The 15,724-nt window shown below is 37.1% G+C and overlaps 1 protein-coding gene across 3 annotated transcripts in view; it reads right to left on the bottom strand.

The window, feature by feature from the left end:
- Positions 1 to 1,554: 1,554 nt before the first annotated feature.
- LOC110451715 overlaps positions 1,555 to 15,724 on the bottom strand; it is a 58,599-nt gene continuing 44,429 nt past the window's right edge. For all 3 annotated transcript variants that reach the window (XM_021499855.1, XM_021499856.1, XM_021499858.1), the window contains exons 4-11: positions 12,864 to 13,013; positions 12,013 to 12,205; positions 10,618 to 11,556; positions 8,905 to 9,180; positions 8,250 to 8,429; positions 7,747 to 7,835; positions 7,173 to 7,313; positions 1,555 to 6,712 (exon numbers count right to left, since the gene is read on the bottom strand). In XM_021499855.1, the coding sequence (XP_021355530.1) occupies positions 4,984 to 6,712; positions 7,173 to 7,313; positions 7,747 to 7,835; positions 8,250 to 8,429; positions 8,905 to 9,180; positions 10,618 to 11,556; positions 12,013 to 12,205; positions 12,864 to 13,013 (3,697 nt within the window). In that variant the 3' untranslated portion in view covers positions 1,555 to 4,983. The remainder of the gene's footprint in view (positions 6,713 to 7,172; positions 7,314 to 7,746; positions 7,836 to 8,249; positions 8,430 to 8,904; positions 9,181 to 10,617; positions 11,557 to 12,012; positions 12,206 to 12,863; positions 13,014 to 15,724) is intronic.

Raw genomic sequence — 15,724 nt, 5'->3', positions numbered from 1 at the left:
TGTATCATAAGAGATGGCAGGACGAGACAATCGACAGCGATCTTTTTCCAGAAGGTCACCAAACATATCCAAACTGGGTGACCAGGTTAAACCATCACCATTGATAAGCTGGAAGTGCTTTACTAGAACATTGTGCGTGTATTACAGTGGAGGATCCAGGAGGCCATCTTCATCCATCTTAAGGATGCCTGTCCTATTCTTGAAGGCTAATTCATGGATACAGTGACCTCCCCTTAATTTCAGTGCTTGGACATAACTTTAAGTATTAAGGACTGGGCCAGCTAGGAACTGAGACACAGATTAGGTAGATCAGTTAGTTATAGAGACTGCATTGTGATCAGGGATCCAGGGTTCCAATCTTAGTCTGCCATGTAGCACTTACTGTTTATTTCATCTCCGTTATTTTTTCATAACAATTCATAGAAGGTATTCGTTTCTGTTTAAAAAATAATAATTCAAAGCTATTGTCATGTCGTTAAAGTAAAGTTAACAATTCATAGTTTTTTGCAGTGGTACTGGGATTCACCAAATGAAAGGGGAGGTCTGGCTACGAAGTGTTAACATGTTGCTCTGCTAAACATCAGACTACAGTTCTAGTAAAAATATTTTGTCACATTAGTAATTGCATTGTGAACAGTAATAATAGGGTTACGAATAATCCAGTGTCCTCTGCGTAAACCACATAATTTGGTCAGTTAACAGGGAGTTCTGTATTGTAGAAAGCCTACTTGTTATACTTTTGTGATAGTCAGAAACTAGTAGTGTAATTCAATACACAAAACCCAGATTGGAGATATTGGAGATGCCCATTCTAGACAGAGGGGACTGAATGATAATTGTGTGACTTAATTGTGAGTTTCAGCCTTGGTAGATTTTTTTTGTTAACAGTATGCAACACACCGTGGTGACATTGTTTGTGGGGCCGCAGTTGCGAAGTGGTTAAGGCATCTGTCTGGATCACTACAGAGTCGTCCACCACTGGGTTGCAGATTCTAGGCCTACATGGGGAAGTTGCCAGTTACTGACCACAGGTCACTGGTTTCTCTACAGGCCCTCCAGCTTTCCTTAACCACCTAAACCTGGCACGCCCTTAAATGACCATAGCTGTTAAAAGGACTAGAGCACAAACATGTATGTTTGTGATGTTTCAATCATATGTATGTTTGTGATGTTTCAATCATACGTATGTCTGTGATGTTTCAATCATACGTATGTTTGTGATATTTCAAGAAATTCTCTTTGACAGTTTCAAAATAACATTCGAAGACAAACAATTTGCAATAGATTATTATGCCATACTGTAAAAGCGGAAAATCTCACATTTGGAAATGTTCGCGTTGTGACTAATGAAGCGGAATCGTGATGTGATTTATTTTCCATTGGTAGTGGTTCGGAAAATTATATATTCTATAATTTGCGTCTTCATATTCCTATGTGGGCATTTTCGCACTGATTATTTGACTTGAAAAGCATGAATATTTCCACACTGTGTTAATTTCCACTTTGACAGTAAAGGTACCTGTTTAAAATCATAACACATTTTCAACAAGTATATATTAGAAGCACAGCTTTATTTATAATCTACATTGTGTAACAACTATAAGTAAAAAGCATAAAAATTGAATTTGAACAATATCTAACATGAATATATAATATAATATAAAGGCAAACTAGTGTGTGTTTGTTATGCATTTGGTGTTAAAAGTCATACCATCGAACAAAAACAAGGTAAGAGTTACCCCCCTTTTTAGAATATAAAGTCATCTGGGGTTAGATGTGTTAAACTAAGAGCAATGAAATGAACATTGAGCCAGAATTGTGAAATACATGATAGTTAATTTATAACAAACAGATTCTACATTAACATTATTGATTTTCGGCTTTCCGAGAAACCTAGCTTTACCAGCCGACAGTCACATATAAACTAGAAAGTGGTACGTATCGTGTGATGGCAGAAAGCAGAGACAGTACAACACGTACAGTGGAAAAGTTATACATAAATAAAGAAAATATGTTCAAAGTCAAAACAGCTATAAACAAGTCTTTAACTATTCCACTTTTTTTCATGAAACCATTTTCATGCATTGTATTTTTCAGCACGAAGACGCGACGATACAACTTCTGGCTTCAGAGAGTGACAGCACAAGTTGTCAATATGTAATAAAATTTCTTAAAAGTAATTTTAATAAAATTATTAAATGTATAATGAATAATACAAAGAGGCACAAAGTGTTAGAACAATAGTAATGGACGTCCATAAATATTCACCCAGCGTTTCCTGTACTTGACAGAAACCATACACCTATAAATATGATTGCTTCATTAACTCCAAAACAACTTTGACAGGATAGAAAACAAGACGGAGTAAGAAAGGTTTGTGTCACTGTAATGGGAAAGAAAGATGAAATAGACAAATTAACATATTCAATCGTATTATATTCAACAGCCACGATTTAAAATAGTATTTTAAAGGAAATTGGTCCTGAAGAATGCGTCAGGCTTTGATTTAAACAATTTAAAGTACTAACTGCAGTACTGATGTTAATTGAGTTTCTCAAATTTTCATACTTCCAAATTGGCATTTACGACCAATAATATTCCCCATGTTTCAGGAATCAGAAGGAAAGCCGTACGTTACATTTTAGCAAAGTAATTTAAATGCATAAACTGGAGTGTTCAGAGAATTGCACAAATATTGTAAAAAAATAATAAAAACAATACAACTTTTCTGGGAAACCTGTGTGACCTTCTTTTCAATTACATCTGTAATCAAACAACATCAGAGTCATAAATGGTTGTTTACATGATATTTTTCCAGAGAATATATATTTTTACCATTAAAATGCATACTTGCCAATTTTTTAAAATTCCCATGGGGGAGATTCTGCATTCATAAATAGAGGTGTGTACGGTATACACCCCTGTGAGACAAAATAACCCTCGAAAATGACATTATTTGTGTTGTTCTCTCAGATGAAATCAATAGCTCTTAGAATATAGGAACTGTTTGGCAAATTCACTGATTGTAAATACTAAATTTTAGGGTCCAAAATCGGGAGCCTCCTTCCTAAATAGGGAGAGTTGGCAAGTATGCAATGTAGTAAAGGATCAGCAATTTCACATCCTGATTTCTACAATATCATTAACCTAAAAGCATTCTACAAAACATAAACAAACAATATAAAAAGTAAATCATATGAGCAAGCATAATTATACTAACAAATCATTTGACTCCAATACAAGAGGAAACTTTCCTTTTGGGAGGTTCCACAAATATTCTTATTTTCCGAATTGCCCCCACTACAGTTATTAGGTCACAAAGGATGGGTGCCATATTTGGTCGTTTTTACGGCCCCTTATCGAAAAGTATTTATTTTTGCGTAATGACACCGCTGGGTCAGACAAACATAAATTGCTATATTTGAAAAAAAAATCTGTTTAACCCATTGGGAGATACACTGGTAGTCATACATATGTATAGATATACCTTCTGGGAGTTTTCTTATTAGGAAGGGACTATAATTGGCCAAATATGACACCCTGATCCTTTGTGCAAATATTATAGAACTTATATTACCTACTGGTTAAGTATGTAGGTAGATTACACTGCAGTTGTCATTAATAACAATAGAAACCAATTTGTTTCAATTTTATGATTTTCTTTTTATTATGGAGTAAATTATTGAGATAATAAAATAATAAAAAAAAAACAATGTTTGAGCTATAATGCCAAGATTTTAGCCATCGACCAACATTTATCGAGTACAAAATACAAGTACATAAATATGTATAGCTATTTGTCTTCTGAGCACTTGGTGTAATTGTACACTAGAACGAGATTAATGGCAGGAGTCAAATACACAAGATTCATCACATTCAAACTGAAACTTCTACAAACAAAACTTAAATGGTCCAGAAGTCCATCAAATAGTTATTTTCTTTGAAAATATATTGTCAATAATGATTTTGCATTAAAAATTTAACAACCCTTTTTTTCTGGTTTTTGTGTACAAATTAATATTAAGATAGAAATTAGGAAGATTTTTTTGTATGTGGTTTTAGATAAAGTAAATACAAACCAAAATCCATTTTTTCTGACAATGGAAAAAAAGGTATTTTATAAAAAAGGATTGAATTCATCAGATGTCATCGACAACCAGTGTCAACATTAAATTGATGAGAAACCACAAATATCTAAAATGTTAACACAAGTTGGAGTGGTCAGTTTAACTGTTTGAAGACAATTAAAAATTTGAAAATTTGAAAATTCTCAGAACAATCAATGAAATGTTCACCTAATTATTTTCAAACGTTTGTTTAAAAGCAAAAAAGCACCAAAACAATTTTTTGTGACCAATGATATTTTTCTGTAGATGGAAATTTACCTTCACAGTACATGTACAGATTACATTCGAAAGTTCACTACGGTTGTTCATTGGCTGATGAATGACACTTCAATATACTTTATCTTCAAATTTGTAATTTCGTCACAATTGCAATTACACTAAACATAATTTTGCTCCTTTACAGTCGAATCCATGCATATGTATTAACCAAGCTTCTTGCACTTTTTCACAAACTGCCATTTTTTATCCTTATAAGAAAGTACCTGGTAGTCAGTCCATTTCTAAATGTCTTTGTTAACACTGATTTTGTTTTTTTCATATGACTTTTTTTCACCTTTACACACACTTTGCATGTCCTGTTTGTTGTTTAAAAGATCTTTCAGGTTAAGTAGAAATCTACTTAAAACTTGTTAAATTAAGTCAAACTCTTCTTACAACACTTGACCTCGACTATGGTGGTCTTCCTGTCTTTGTTAGATGTCACAGCTGAAATTTGTTCCTAGACACGTGAAAGTTTTAATATGTGATACAGTAAGGCAGATGAAGATTACCAAGCAAGCAGAGTGTGAATGTTTCTGCATCAGGTAGATTTCTATAATGTCCTTCCTGTACGTTCCTATGCGTAGAACAAGCGAGTCTATACATCAATGTTGTATTCTAAAAGCGTAGCGTAATTGGTGCGGTCACCTCCGTAATTTGCATTCAAAGTGACCTTGCAACTTTTCATGCTATGATTCTTAAAACTGACATCTCCTTCCCATATTCCTGGCTGGTTGCTGGTCAGGTGTGTCCAGTCTGAATCCACGACCATAGCTGCTGCCTCAGCGCGTGGAATGCAGACACGGAATTTAGTGGAGCGATCTGGGCCCTCGAGCATTTCCTTATGTAGGCGTATTGGCTGCCACATGTAGCAACCCTCTTTCCACTGGGCATACTGTTTGGGGAAGGGATGAACGGCCTTAGGAGTAGCCTGACAGTTGAGGAGGTAATTATACACGCCTGGCAGCTGCTGGCTCGGGTCATCTGCAGGGATGGCGTACAGTTGCAGCTTATAGAAACCAGTGGTTGGGATGGTGACCATGAAGCTGATCACAGAACCCTGCGTCTGGGTGAACACAAATTCTGGGAAGTCCGTTTCCTTGTCAACGCTAATCAAGTTAGCTGTGACACGCATTTCCTTCGCAAGTGCAAATTGGATCTCAATGTAATTGCTCTCTAGGTGGATGACAGGATCGTGATGGCTCAGGGTGTTTAGTCCAAACTCACTGAATTTAATCTGGGCACCCAGGTAGCCAGGTGGTAGTTTGGGGAGGGGCGTAGTTTTGACATCCTCGTGGCATTCTACTAGAAACTGTGCAAGATGGAAGAGTGTTTTACCTTCCATACTCGGATCATTGCCATAAATTTCAAGTCCGTACTCGCCACGTGACGGGACCGAGCAGGTAATGTGGGCCGTATTACCTACAATTCTGTGCATAACATAACAATCTAATTCAGCATCGTCATAACTGATGTGCTTGAGTTTGGCCATAAATTGCATTTGTTTGGGGATACGGATCTGTAGCTCGACCTTGCCCTCTCTTGTGATGATGTTTGCGGTTTGTTGATACGTGGCCAGACCATATTTAAAGAAGGCAGAACCAGGACCCCAATGAAGGGTGGCACAGGGAGGGAAAGGCTGGGGAGGAGGACATGCAACATCCTCCTGCACAATCTTGTATTCACACACTTGCGCATAAACATTGTCTGTGTTCTCTGGGGTATCTTCCTTGGCATATACGTATAAAATATACGAGCCTCTCTCTGGTAGACGAAGACGGAATGATCCGATTCCACCAACGCTTTCGTGCATGCCGTATCTATTTAACTTGACACCCTGAAACTCCTCATCTGAATTTTCATATTGAATAGTGAAGTTGAAGGCCACCATAAGCTTATGGGCTGGGTAACGCAGACGCACATTCATTTCTCCTCGGCCATAAATGACGGCGGTCCTGTGACTGACAAATTCCAGGCCATATTTGAAGAACTGCGGTTTCATGTGTGGCATGTTCTCAAATTCCTCCAGGCTGACGGGCCTATCAAGCAACTGCCATTTTGGATCATCAGGGAAGTGAGTGTAGATTAGCTGATGTGGGTCAGGCAGGAAGAAATATTCGTCAAGCTGGTAGTGGAACTCTTCTACCTGGGCCTGTTTACCAATGATACGCCGCGCTGCCCAATGAGCATCGAGTAAACACCAGGTGCCATAGATGTAGACGGCCGTCCAGGAATGCTGATTAGAGCCGGGCGTAAACTTCTGTCCCGGGCGGTAGTCAGCTCCTTTGGCGTAACCGCTGATGATCTTGGAGTGAAGACCAGCATAACTGGAAAAACACAATGGGAAATATAGTTGATTTGTTGTCTCCATAAGGGAACAACTACTATATAAGCTATGAAATGTTTTATCCTACATAATATAATTTTGAAATTTTTAATATTCTGTGAACATAACTATATGCAAACTGATTTGGAAAAATTGATCTGTTCAAAATCGAAACTACATGAAGTGTTATTGAATGTCTCTGTAGATGTTCCATCACTGCCTTATTTAATGTGTTTAAACTTTGCAAGAAACAATCCTACGTCTCATCAAAAGCAGAAAATGATTAAAAACAGAATAAACCTGATAAAATCAATCAGAAAATACCAAATAAGGGAATATGTTACCTTACACATCATACCTGTAATATAAGTTAGAGTTATTTCCCTTTAACACATGACGCACAGATACATTGCTGTTTTAATGATCTTGCAAGCATAGCTTTATAAAGCTGACTGACTCACCAGCACATCGTATCAAACACCATGGCATACGTTGTCTTTCCAGTCTTGAGGCCCATCAACACCTCCTCCGGACTTCCCTTCTCCACATTGTTAAAATCTATCTCCTTCAGGTTCTTGGTGGCTAGCCATCGGAAGATCACTCTGTAGAACATAGTGATGAATCAGATGAGAAGCAGTTCTTTTAAAATTCGGTGCAGTACAACATGTGTTTTTATTGTATTTCGATGACATTTCTGCAGCTGTCACGTTGATATGAATGCAGTAAAGAATATATTTATTCAGTAAGTACAAATACATAGGTAACTGGGCTATGACGAGACTTTCATTATACACTAAGGCCCCTTTCGCATATCCAGTTCAACCGATTTGTCTGCTTTTAAATGTATCATTTTTGGGTATAAATTCCTTCGGCCCTGTAAATGTTTATTCAGGCCTTGCAAGGCTTTGTCAATGCTTGTCTGAAAGCAGCATCAAATTACTACGTTCGACCTTATTTCATAAACAAGCAACTCGGATATGCTTAAGTTCTCTACCTGACTTTTCTGAGATTCTGTAATGTACTATGATTTCTTACCTGACTTTTTCTATCTCGTTTGTGATATTCTTGGAGTAGATCAAATCCCACACAAGGTCTCTAAATGTTGGATGTTCACTCTTAGATACCTGGATCACAACAGAATAAAGATTTTTTTAGAAAAAGAAACAAAGCTTTAAGATCTTAAGTGTGTGTATAAATGGTGTAGATATTGTCCGTCGTAAATTTATATTTATATAATTTCTTTTTTACACAGAAACTTTTCCAGCCAGACTTTATCTGTCGCCCTGTGAGAGCCTAGTGGCCAACACATGATCTCCGACTCGAGGAAGGGATGTGGGCTTATTACAGAACAATAAATAACATTTGTTGGCTTTTCTTCTGAACTAGGTTGGCTTATTACCGAATAAATATGGTAGATGTATTAATATTTGCTGTTCAATTGTAACAATTAATAAACAAATATGTTAATACACTAACACTGAGACTCAGACCTCATTTCATCTGTAACAATTTGTCAAGACATGTATTGTCTGACCTACCTGTATGGCGTGGTCGTCAACAGTATGTAACACCTGGCGATCAATGTTCTCCAGACTTGGCTTCTGGGCGTTGGCTGCAGGGGCTGGAGGAGGCCCCTCCTCTGTCTCACACTTGACTGGGATCAGTTTAAACTCCTGAGGTGCTGAAGGTGGCTCCTGACCAACCGAACGCTTCTCAACCTGAAGCAGAAGTAGATATATATAAACATATTTACATTTGCACTGCAACCCACTAGATGAACAATATCAGCAGAATTGCATTACATTTGAGTATGAAAGCAGAAGCTCTCGTGACGTAACACATGGTTTACTTATGACATCATACAGTAACCTTGTTCAATGAGAGTCTTGTTGCATCACTTCAAATAACATGGAGAGTGCCCCTGCGTCAAACGCACAAATGACTACGGTTAATTATTAGTGACAATTTTATTCAAATAGGTCTGTTCCGCCAAAATCGTTTAAAAGACAATGCATAAACAAAAAGCAGTAAATAAGATTTAAGAACACAAATAAATTAATCAGTTGTTCTATAGCAAAAATGTGAATATATATGGATTGAATGGCGTTTTTTAAATTTTCGTGCGTTATGAATCCAAAAAGGTCATAATTTTGAAATGTAACCTTTGTTCCTCGATCATGAAATCATACTTACCATGATTGGCTGACTGGGGGGAATGTTGATGACGGCCTTTTGCTGGGTGGGGGGTAGAATAACATTGCCCGCACCAGGGGTGAAGGCAGCCTGACCCCCAGGCTTGGCCTGACCATGGGTTTGGGACATTCCGGGATAGTTACCCTGCTGACGACTGTCGGGGACGGTGCCGTACAGGAACTGTTGTTGTAGTAGAAACTCGGGTGGTGGGGCAGGCAAACTGTCAAGGTCAATCTCATTCTGACCCATGTTCATATCCGACACATTCTGGGCAAGCTGTAAAGTAGATCAAACAAAACTGACCATAAAAAACCTACAATCGGACTTGTATATCCTCTTACGCTGACAAAAAATATAAAGTTCTGTTATCTTTTAAGGTAATTGAACAAAGAAATAGTGTATATCCATGACTTTGTTACCATATACAACACATTCATATAAAATCTGCAACATTTTTTTTTTATTTTGACAGTTTTTATCATGATAAAATCACAAGATAAGTGATTTTTGTGGCGTTTATTGTGTGTGGTGGAAGTCAACCAGACTTAAATGTCTGAGAATGTTGACCGAGATGGCTGAGGCCATTATTTCCTTTGTAAGGCTTATCTAGTGTCAACAAATTAAAGTGGGTAGGGCCTCCCACAATAAAACACTCGATGTTGTAAATATCTTCTATACACCAATCCTGTCAAACAAACCCACAATGTCTTAAATTCCCCTTACACGACATCTAAACTCTGATTTAATATATATTAACATAATAACTCCATGATTTTAAATCAATTTTGATATTTAAATGACTTTATTGGAAATTAATGTTTCTCTTTAATATATCATACAAATCAATATTAGTATTACCAAAGTTTTTCACTTATTAACAGAATTTTTTCTCAACCTGATGTCAAAAAGCTTTTTAATGAAGCTGAAGTGACTTATCTGAATAATCTTTTCATTATCAGCATTAAATGTTTGTTTCTTTGCAGTTTAACGTCCTTGTAACATCCAGGGTTATTTGAGGATGAGATCATCACCATTACAGTATTTACAATTCATTACAATATACCGTATTTGACCAAGTAAATGCCCCAGGCACTTGACAATTCAGAAACAGTCTAGAATCATTTCAGACCCTTCCAAACTTCTTAATATAGAGTGTTAACAGACACTTTTTTGGAAGTAAACCAGTTAGTGACAGTGACGGAATGGGACACTTAGACCAAGAAAGGGTAAAGGGTGTATAGGTGTGTGTGCTTATAACAGATTGGGTCCTTTCAATACGGTACTGCTAGTATAGCTACTATTTACTGATAATTAAGGGTTCAACTATAATTATGTGCAAGTTCCCTGTACTTTGCACTGTATCGCATTCAGTTGGCAGTTTCAATATTTATATATAACATTTTCAGAACATGATAATCTCAAAATACTTAGTTCATATTCTCTTTTGGATTGTTTTCATGTATGTGATGATGACAAAAATCATGTCATGGCATTCAAAGCAAATATGAATGCAATCTGAATGTGGTAGAGTTATAAATAACCACGGTAAATATATCGTATTTTCTTTCTTTCTGTTTTAAAAATTACATCTTTAAAAAAGCTTTACTGATAGCCAAACATATCACAAAATACCCTGGAAATACACTGAATTGGAAACCCGGGGAAATCAGACAATGATGTCAAAATTAAAGATAATCATGAAAACGAACATACCTGGTTGGGGTTGACAAAGGAAATTGTTGCCTGGTGTGCGTTGGGGACCACACGCCTTTGAGGGGCCTCCTGGTAGAACGCTGTGGCTTGTTCCTCTGGTGGAGCGTAGTGTACAAAGTACTGACAGATGTGTGTGTAGGTGTCGCCGTCCTTCGCAGGGTCATTCCCGTAGATTTCCAGGCCATATTCACCTCGTCTTGGCAAAGTGGCCTGAACTTGGATCTCGTCCCCCAAATCAGTTTCCGAAATACATCTTTCCAGATCTTCATCGCGCATACCTGGATGGCGCAGTTTGCACAGAATGTAGGTCGGTCTTGTCTTTCTGAAGCTTAGGTTAACATCCCCATCAGAGCTCAATATGACGGCATCTGTCTGGCTAGGGATAAGGCCGAGTTGACTGACGGGTACACCCGGGCCCCAGTTACTGTCTGAACAGTTAGGCAGAGGACTGGCATCGTGAGCTGCTGAGTCAGCAATAACCTTATATTCTGCTGAGGCAGTGAAGACATTCTTTACCCCGATGTCGCCTGTCAGGAGCTGTGCGAAGATTGTGAGGTAAAAACTACCAGACTTGGGTGCTCGAAGGACAAAGGTGGCCTGGTTGTTCTGGGTTTCCTGTAGTGCATAATTCTTCAGCTTTTGACCATTGTACATTTCATCTCCATTTTCAGCCATGACGATTTTGTAGGTGAAATTTGTCGGCTTTACAAATCCACAGGTGATGGCGATTTTACCATTCTGTGTCGGCACAACTCCCTTCTGATGTGAGATGAAGAACATGCCACACTTGAAGAAGTAGGATTTTACCAAAGGCAAGTCCTCAAACTGAGCCAGAGTGAGGCTCTGGGATAGAAGTTGCCAGCGTTCCCGCTGTGCCCAATGGCTGTAGATCAGCTGTTCTGGATCGGTCATGAAGTAAAAGTCGTCATATTCATACACCTGTAAAGAAAACCATACGATTTCAATTTCATGGAATAGAATCACCTTCCTTATGTATAAAAAATCCTTAATTGAGGATTGCTTTTAAAGTTTAAAGATTCATACAAATTTTTCACATAATTAAAGGAAATCAAAAGGAGATAATGTGGAAGGGTTTCCTAGGTGGACTAAGAATACAGGTTCCTGATGACTTTGTGAGAAGAGTTATCTTACTTAGTGCAGAACTCTATAGAAAAAGAGATGGATTTCACCGTAAGTAAAGTAGCATTTAACTCATGCATTCCTGAAGACACATTTGAACTCATCCAATGAAAATATTAGAATAGTGCATTATGAAATTTCAGGGGTGAATGAGCCAATAATAATTACATGACTATCTATTTTTTTTATTTTTTTTTTTAAATTTGGGTGGCTTTTTTTGGGGTTGGGTGGCCATGGGGTTGTATGCAAACTTACCAAATTTTCTTGAATGTTTCTCTCGGAGATGAGATAGCGTGTCGCCCAGTGGGAATCAACAAGGTACCAATTCCCATCTATGAAGCAAGCATTCCAGCTATGGTTATACTCCGCCCCCTTGAACTTATCACCAGGGTGATAGTCCAGTCCCTTGGCGTACCCAGTCAGTACAGCACAGTACAGGCCTGCATACCTGTAACAAACAAGGGAGGTAATCAATAACAAAAGGACTTAACATGTAACATGTCTGCAGTGTGCAAAATCATCTCTAAACTCAGGCCCATAACAAACCTTTTGAATTCTTCTATAGTAAAATTTTGAAGTCACAAAAAGTAGAAAAAAGTCACAAAAAGTAGAAAAAAGTGCTTTGTTGAAAAAATCTAATATCTGATTTTTTAAAAGGGTTGTTTCTCAATCGTCACATTCTACTTCCACACACTGTAACATGGAACTTGCATGGTTTTCCTGTTTGCAATTGAATGGGGAATATTTTCAAAATGAAAACGGACTCGAAGTTTAAATTTACCAGCAAATGACAAATTTCAATGAAATATTTTGTAAATGCAGAAACAGTGGAAATAATCTGTACTCACTTGAGTTTTGTGCTACATTAACACCGACTCTAAATTTGGCAGGTTTAAAGCTAATTTTTTAAAAATAACTTCCTGATATTATCTTGAAAATGTTATTCCTTTAGTTTTGCTGAAGTCATATGGTGTCATCAAAACCAGCTATAGCCCTAAGAGCGTCGTCAGTGGTATCAATGAACACACATTTGAAGCATTCCGGGGGATTCACAATAAAACAATATCGAATTACCAGGAAGAGGTGAACTAGTACCAGTTCCTTACCCACACATGGTCTCGAAGATCCTGGCGTATGTGCCCTTTTTGTTTTTGAAGGACAGGAGTACCTCCTCGGGGGAACCCTTGGCAGGATTGGGCACATCTCTGAAGGTCAAAGTGTGCATGTTCCTGCAGGTCATCCATCGGAAGATAACTCTAGAAATACAAATGTCATTTTTTTTTTTTTTTAATTTGGAAATTTTGATAAATATTCTTCCATCTTTTTCTTCAAAACGTAATACATGATATGGTAATATAAGATAAATAAAATATTTTCATTTTGAATATTTGGTTTCATTTACATCGCAGAATCATTTAATATATTAAAACAAACAAAACTATTATAAAGCAGAAGATCTAGAGAACGTACCATATTTGAGCTTTAATTATCAGCCCTCATTTAAATGCTTGTTATTTATTCCTGCTATGAATAACAGATATTTGTTGCGTCCATTCTAACCTCTTTTTTGGGCTTATCACACGTAAAACAAGAACTTGTTTTATCAAGTAAAATAAATTTTCTGGTAGCAGGTGACTAGATAAGATGTCAAATTTTTCGCTACAACTTTCTAAAGATCTGTATCGTTCCAGAGCTTACAAACGTCTCCGTGCCTCAGATGTATACCACAGTTTTATCAGGAAGCGGTTAGAACGTACATGATTTTATTACATAGCCAACATTGCTAACAATTTTTTATCACACATCAGATAATTATACACATCTTTGAAGATCACTCGTCAGACTCTGTCTCAAGCTAAACAGCTTGTTTACATTACATGATTCCCGAAATATAGTAGACTTTACACTTTGTAACATGTTCTGTGTTCCTATAGCATCCAAACATGTTTCGAAATTTCTTGTTAGAAATTTCTGAATGCTATAAGTGCATGTACACTTATGTGTTGAAGGATAAGTGTTCCATTAAAAACACAGAATGCTTCTGTAAGGATAACAGGAACTGTTCCAATGTTTTCATATAAGTCTATCACATTACATATTAAACAAGAGGCCCAGAGGGCCTGTATCACTCACCTGGTTATTTGAGCAATCATGGGAAAATATTCTCTGAATCTCAATTAAAGTACGTTTGCAAATATGTTGAGTCCTCTTGGCTTAAGAATTTTCCAGACTAAATAAAACTTTGTACTACTCTATCCCAGCACGCTACTGGTCAAATATCATCACCCAGGGCCTCCTGGTATTGCGGAAGAAGTTGTTTAAAGATATTCACATATTTGACCCCTGTTATAGCGAAAGTAGCTCAAGGTAATTAATTTGGGGAAACTGTATAGCACTCTGTCCCAGGTACCTACTGGCCAAGTATTCTTACTCTGGGTCTCCTGGTTTTTCAGAAGAAATCGTTTAAAGGTTTTAATATATTTCTTTCGCATATTTTTTATTTACCTGCAAAAAAATCTGAAGTCCATCGGAATGCTTTGATTTTGATAAAATCACCTACCGGTATACATAGTTGCACAACAGACTTTGCATGGACAGACAGATGGATATAGATCAATTAACAGACAGACAGACTTGGCATGGACAGACAGACATGCATATATCAATTAACAGACAGACAGATTTGGCACTGACAGACAGACATAGATCAATTAACAGACAGATCTAGACTTTGCATGGACAGACAGACATAGATCAATTAACAGACAGACACATTTGGCACGGACAGACAGACATGGATCAATTAACAGACAGATCTAGACTTTGCATGGACAGACAGACATAGATCAATTAACAGACAGACACATTTGGCACAGACAGACAGACAGACATGGATCAATTAACAAACATACTTCACATGGACAGACAGACATAGATCAATTAACAGATAGACAGACTTGGCATGTACAGACATGCACTGAGCAAATTTCAAACATATAGCTCTCCAAGTTTTATTAGAACAGGACTACCACAAGACAACTCATTTTTTTCTGTTTCACAAAATTACAACCCGAACCATAATGGAGAATAGAGAATATTGACATTTTATCAAACACAGTGTATGAGTCTGGGACTTGTAGGATAAATGGAATGTAAAAACCACATGGCCGACAGGTAAACATGCCTACAGTTTCTTACTCCAGCTGTGATCGAGCTTTGTAAGTATAGTTTCATTGGTGTTTCAGGTCACATACTAACTGGTAGAGTTACAGTTTCTAACAAACTCTCATCAACCAAAAAGATTCTGTAAGTGCTTCAGGGAACCAGCCCCCGTTTCTGTTCAGGGAATAACAGTTTTTTTGTTATACAACTGAAGTCTATCACTTGATGAAACACAGATGTTCTGTCTATCAGAGAAGATACAGTATTTATAAACACATTTTAAATAACTTTGCTCCCGACTCTTTGAGATTATGATGACCTTCTAATTTGCTGATAGCCCATAAAATATATCTGACTAACCTTTTACCTTTTTCTCTGCCCTTACCCTAAAACTTATAATGACTTGAGTTTTGATGACTTATTTGATATCATTCAAATTAACAATGCTTATTAATAAACATTTATTTTTACTTGATATCTTGAGATATTGATCAGGATCATCAAATTCTCCATATTCTGACATCTATGTCTTATTATCATTTTTTCGTTAACTTTTTTTCAGCTTATCGAAAAGGTCATTACAGTTTGTGACCCATAAGTGGTAACTGGCCCCCGTCCCTAGAATAACTCATTTAAACAAGAGGCCCATGGGCCTTAACGGTCACCTGATATATTTATACAGAGAGTTGATTTTGTTTTTAACATGAACAGAAATATTATTCAAAGTGACAAAAAACAATAAAACCACCTTATTCAATATCTAGCATACAGATTTCAGACTAAAAAGGATTTGAAACTAGCACCT

The sequence above is a fragment of the Mizuhopecten yessoensis genome, unplaced genomic scaffold, assembly GCF_002113885.1.
Source record: "Mizuhopecten yessoensis strain PY_sf001 unplaced genomic scaffold, ASM211388v2 scaffold6169, whole genome shotgun sequence".
Lineage (NCBI taxonomy): Eukaryota > Metazoa > Mollusca > Bivalvia > Pectinida > Pectinidae > Mizuhopecten > Mizuhopecten yessoensis.
The sequence above is the reverse complement of the archived record's forward strand: the minus strand, read 5'-3'. Positions and strand labels throughout refer to the sequence as shown.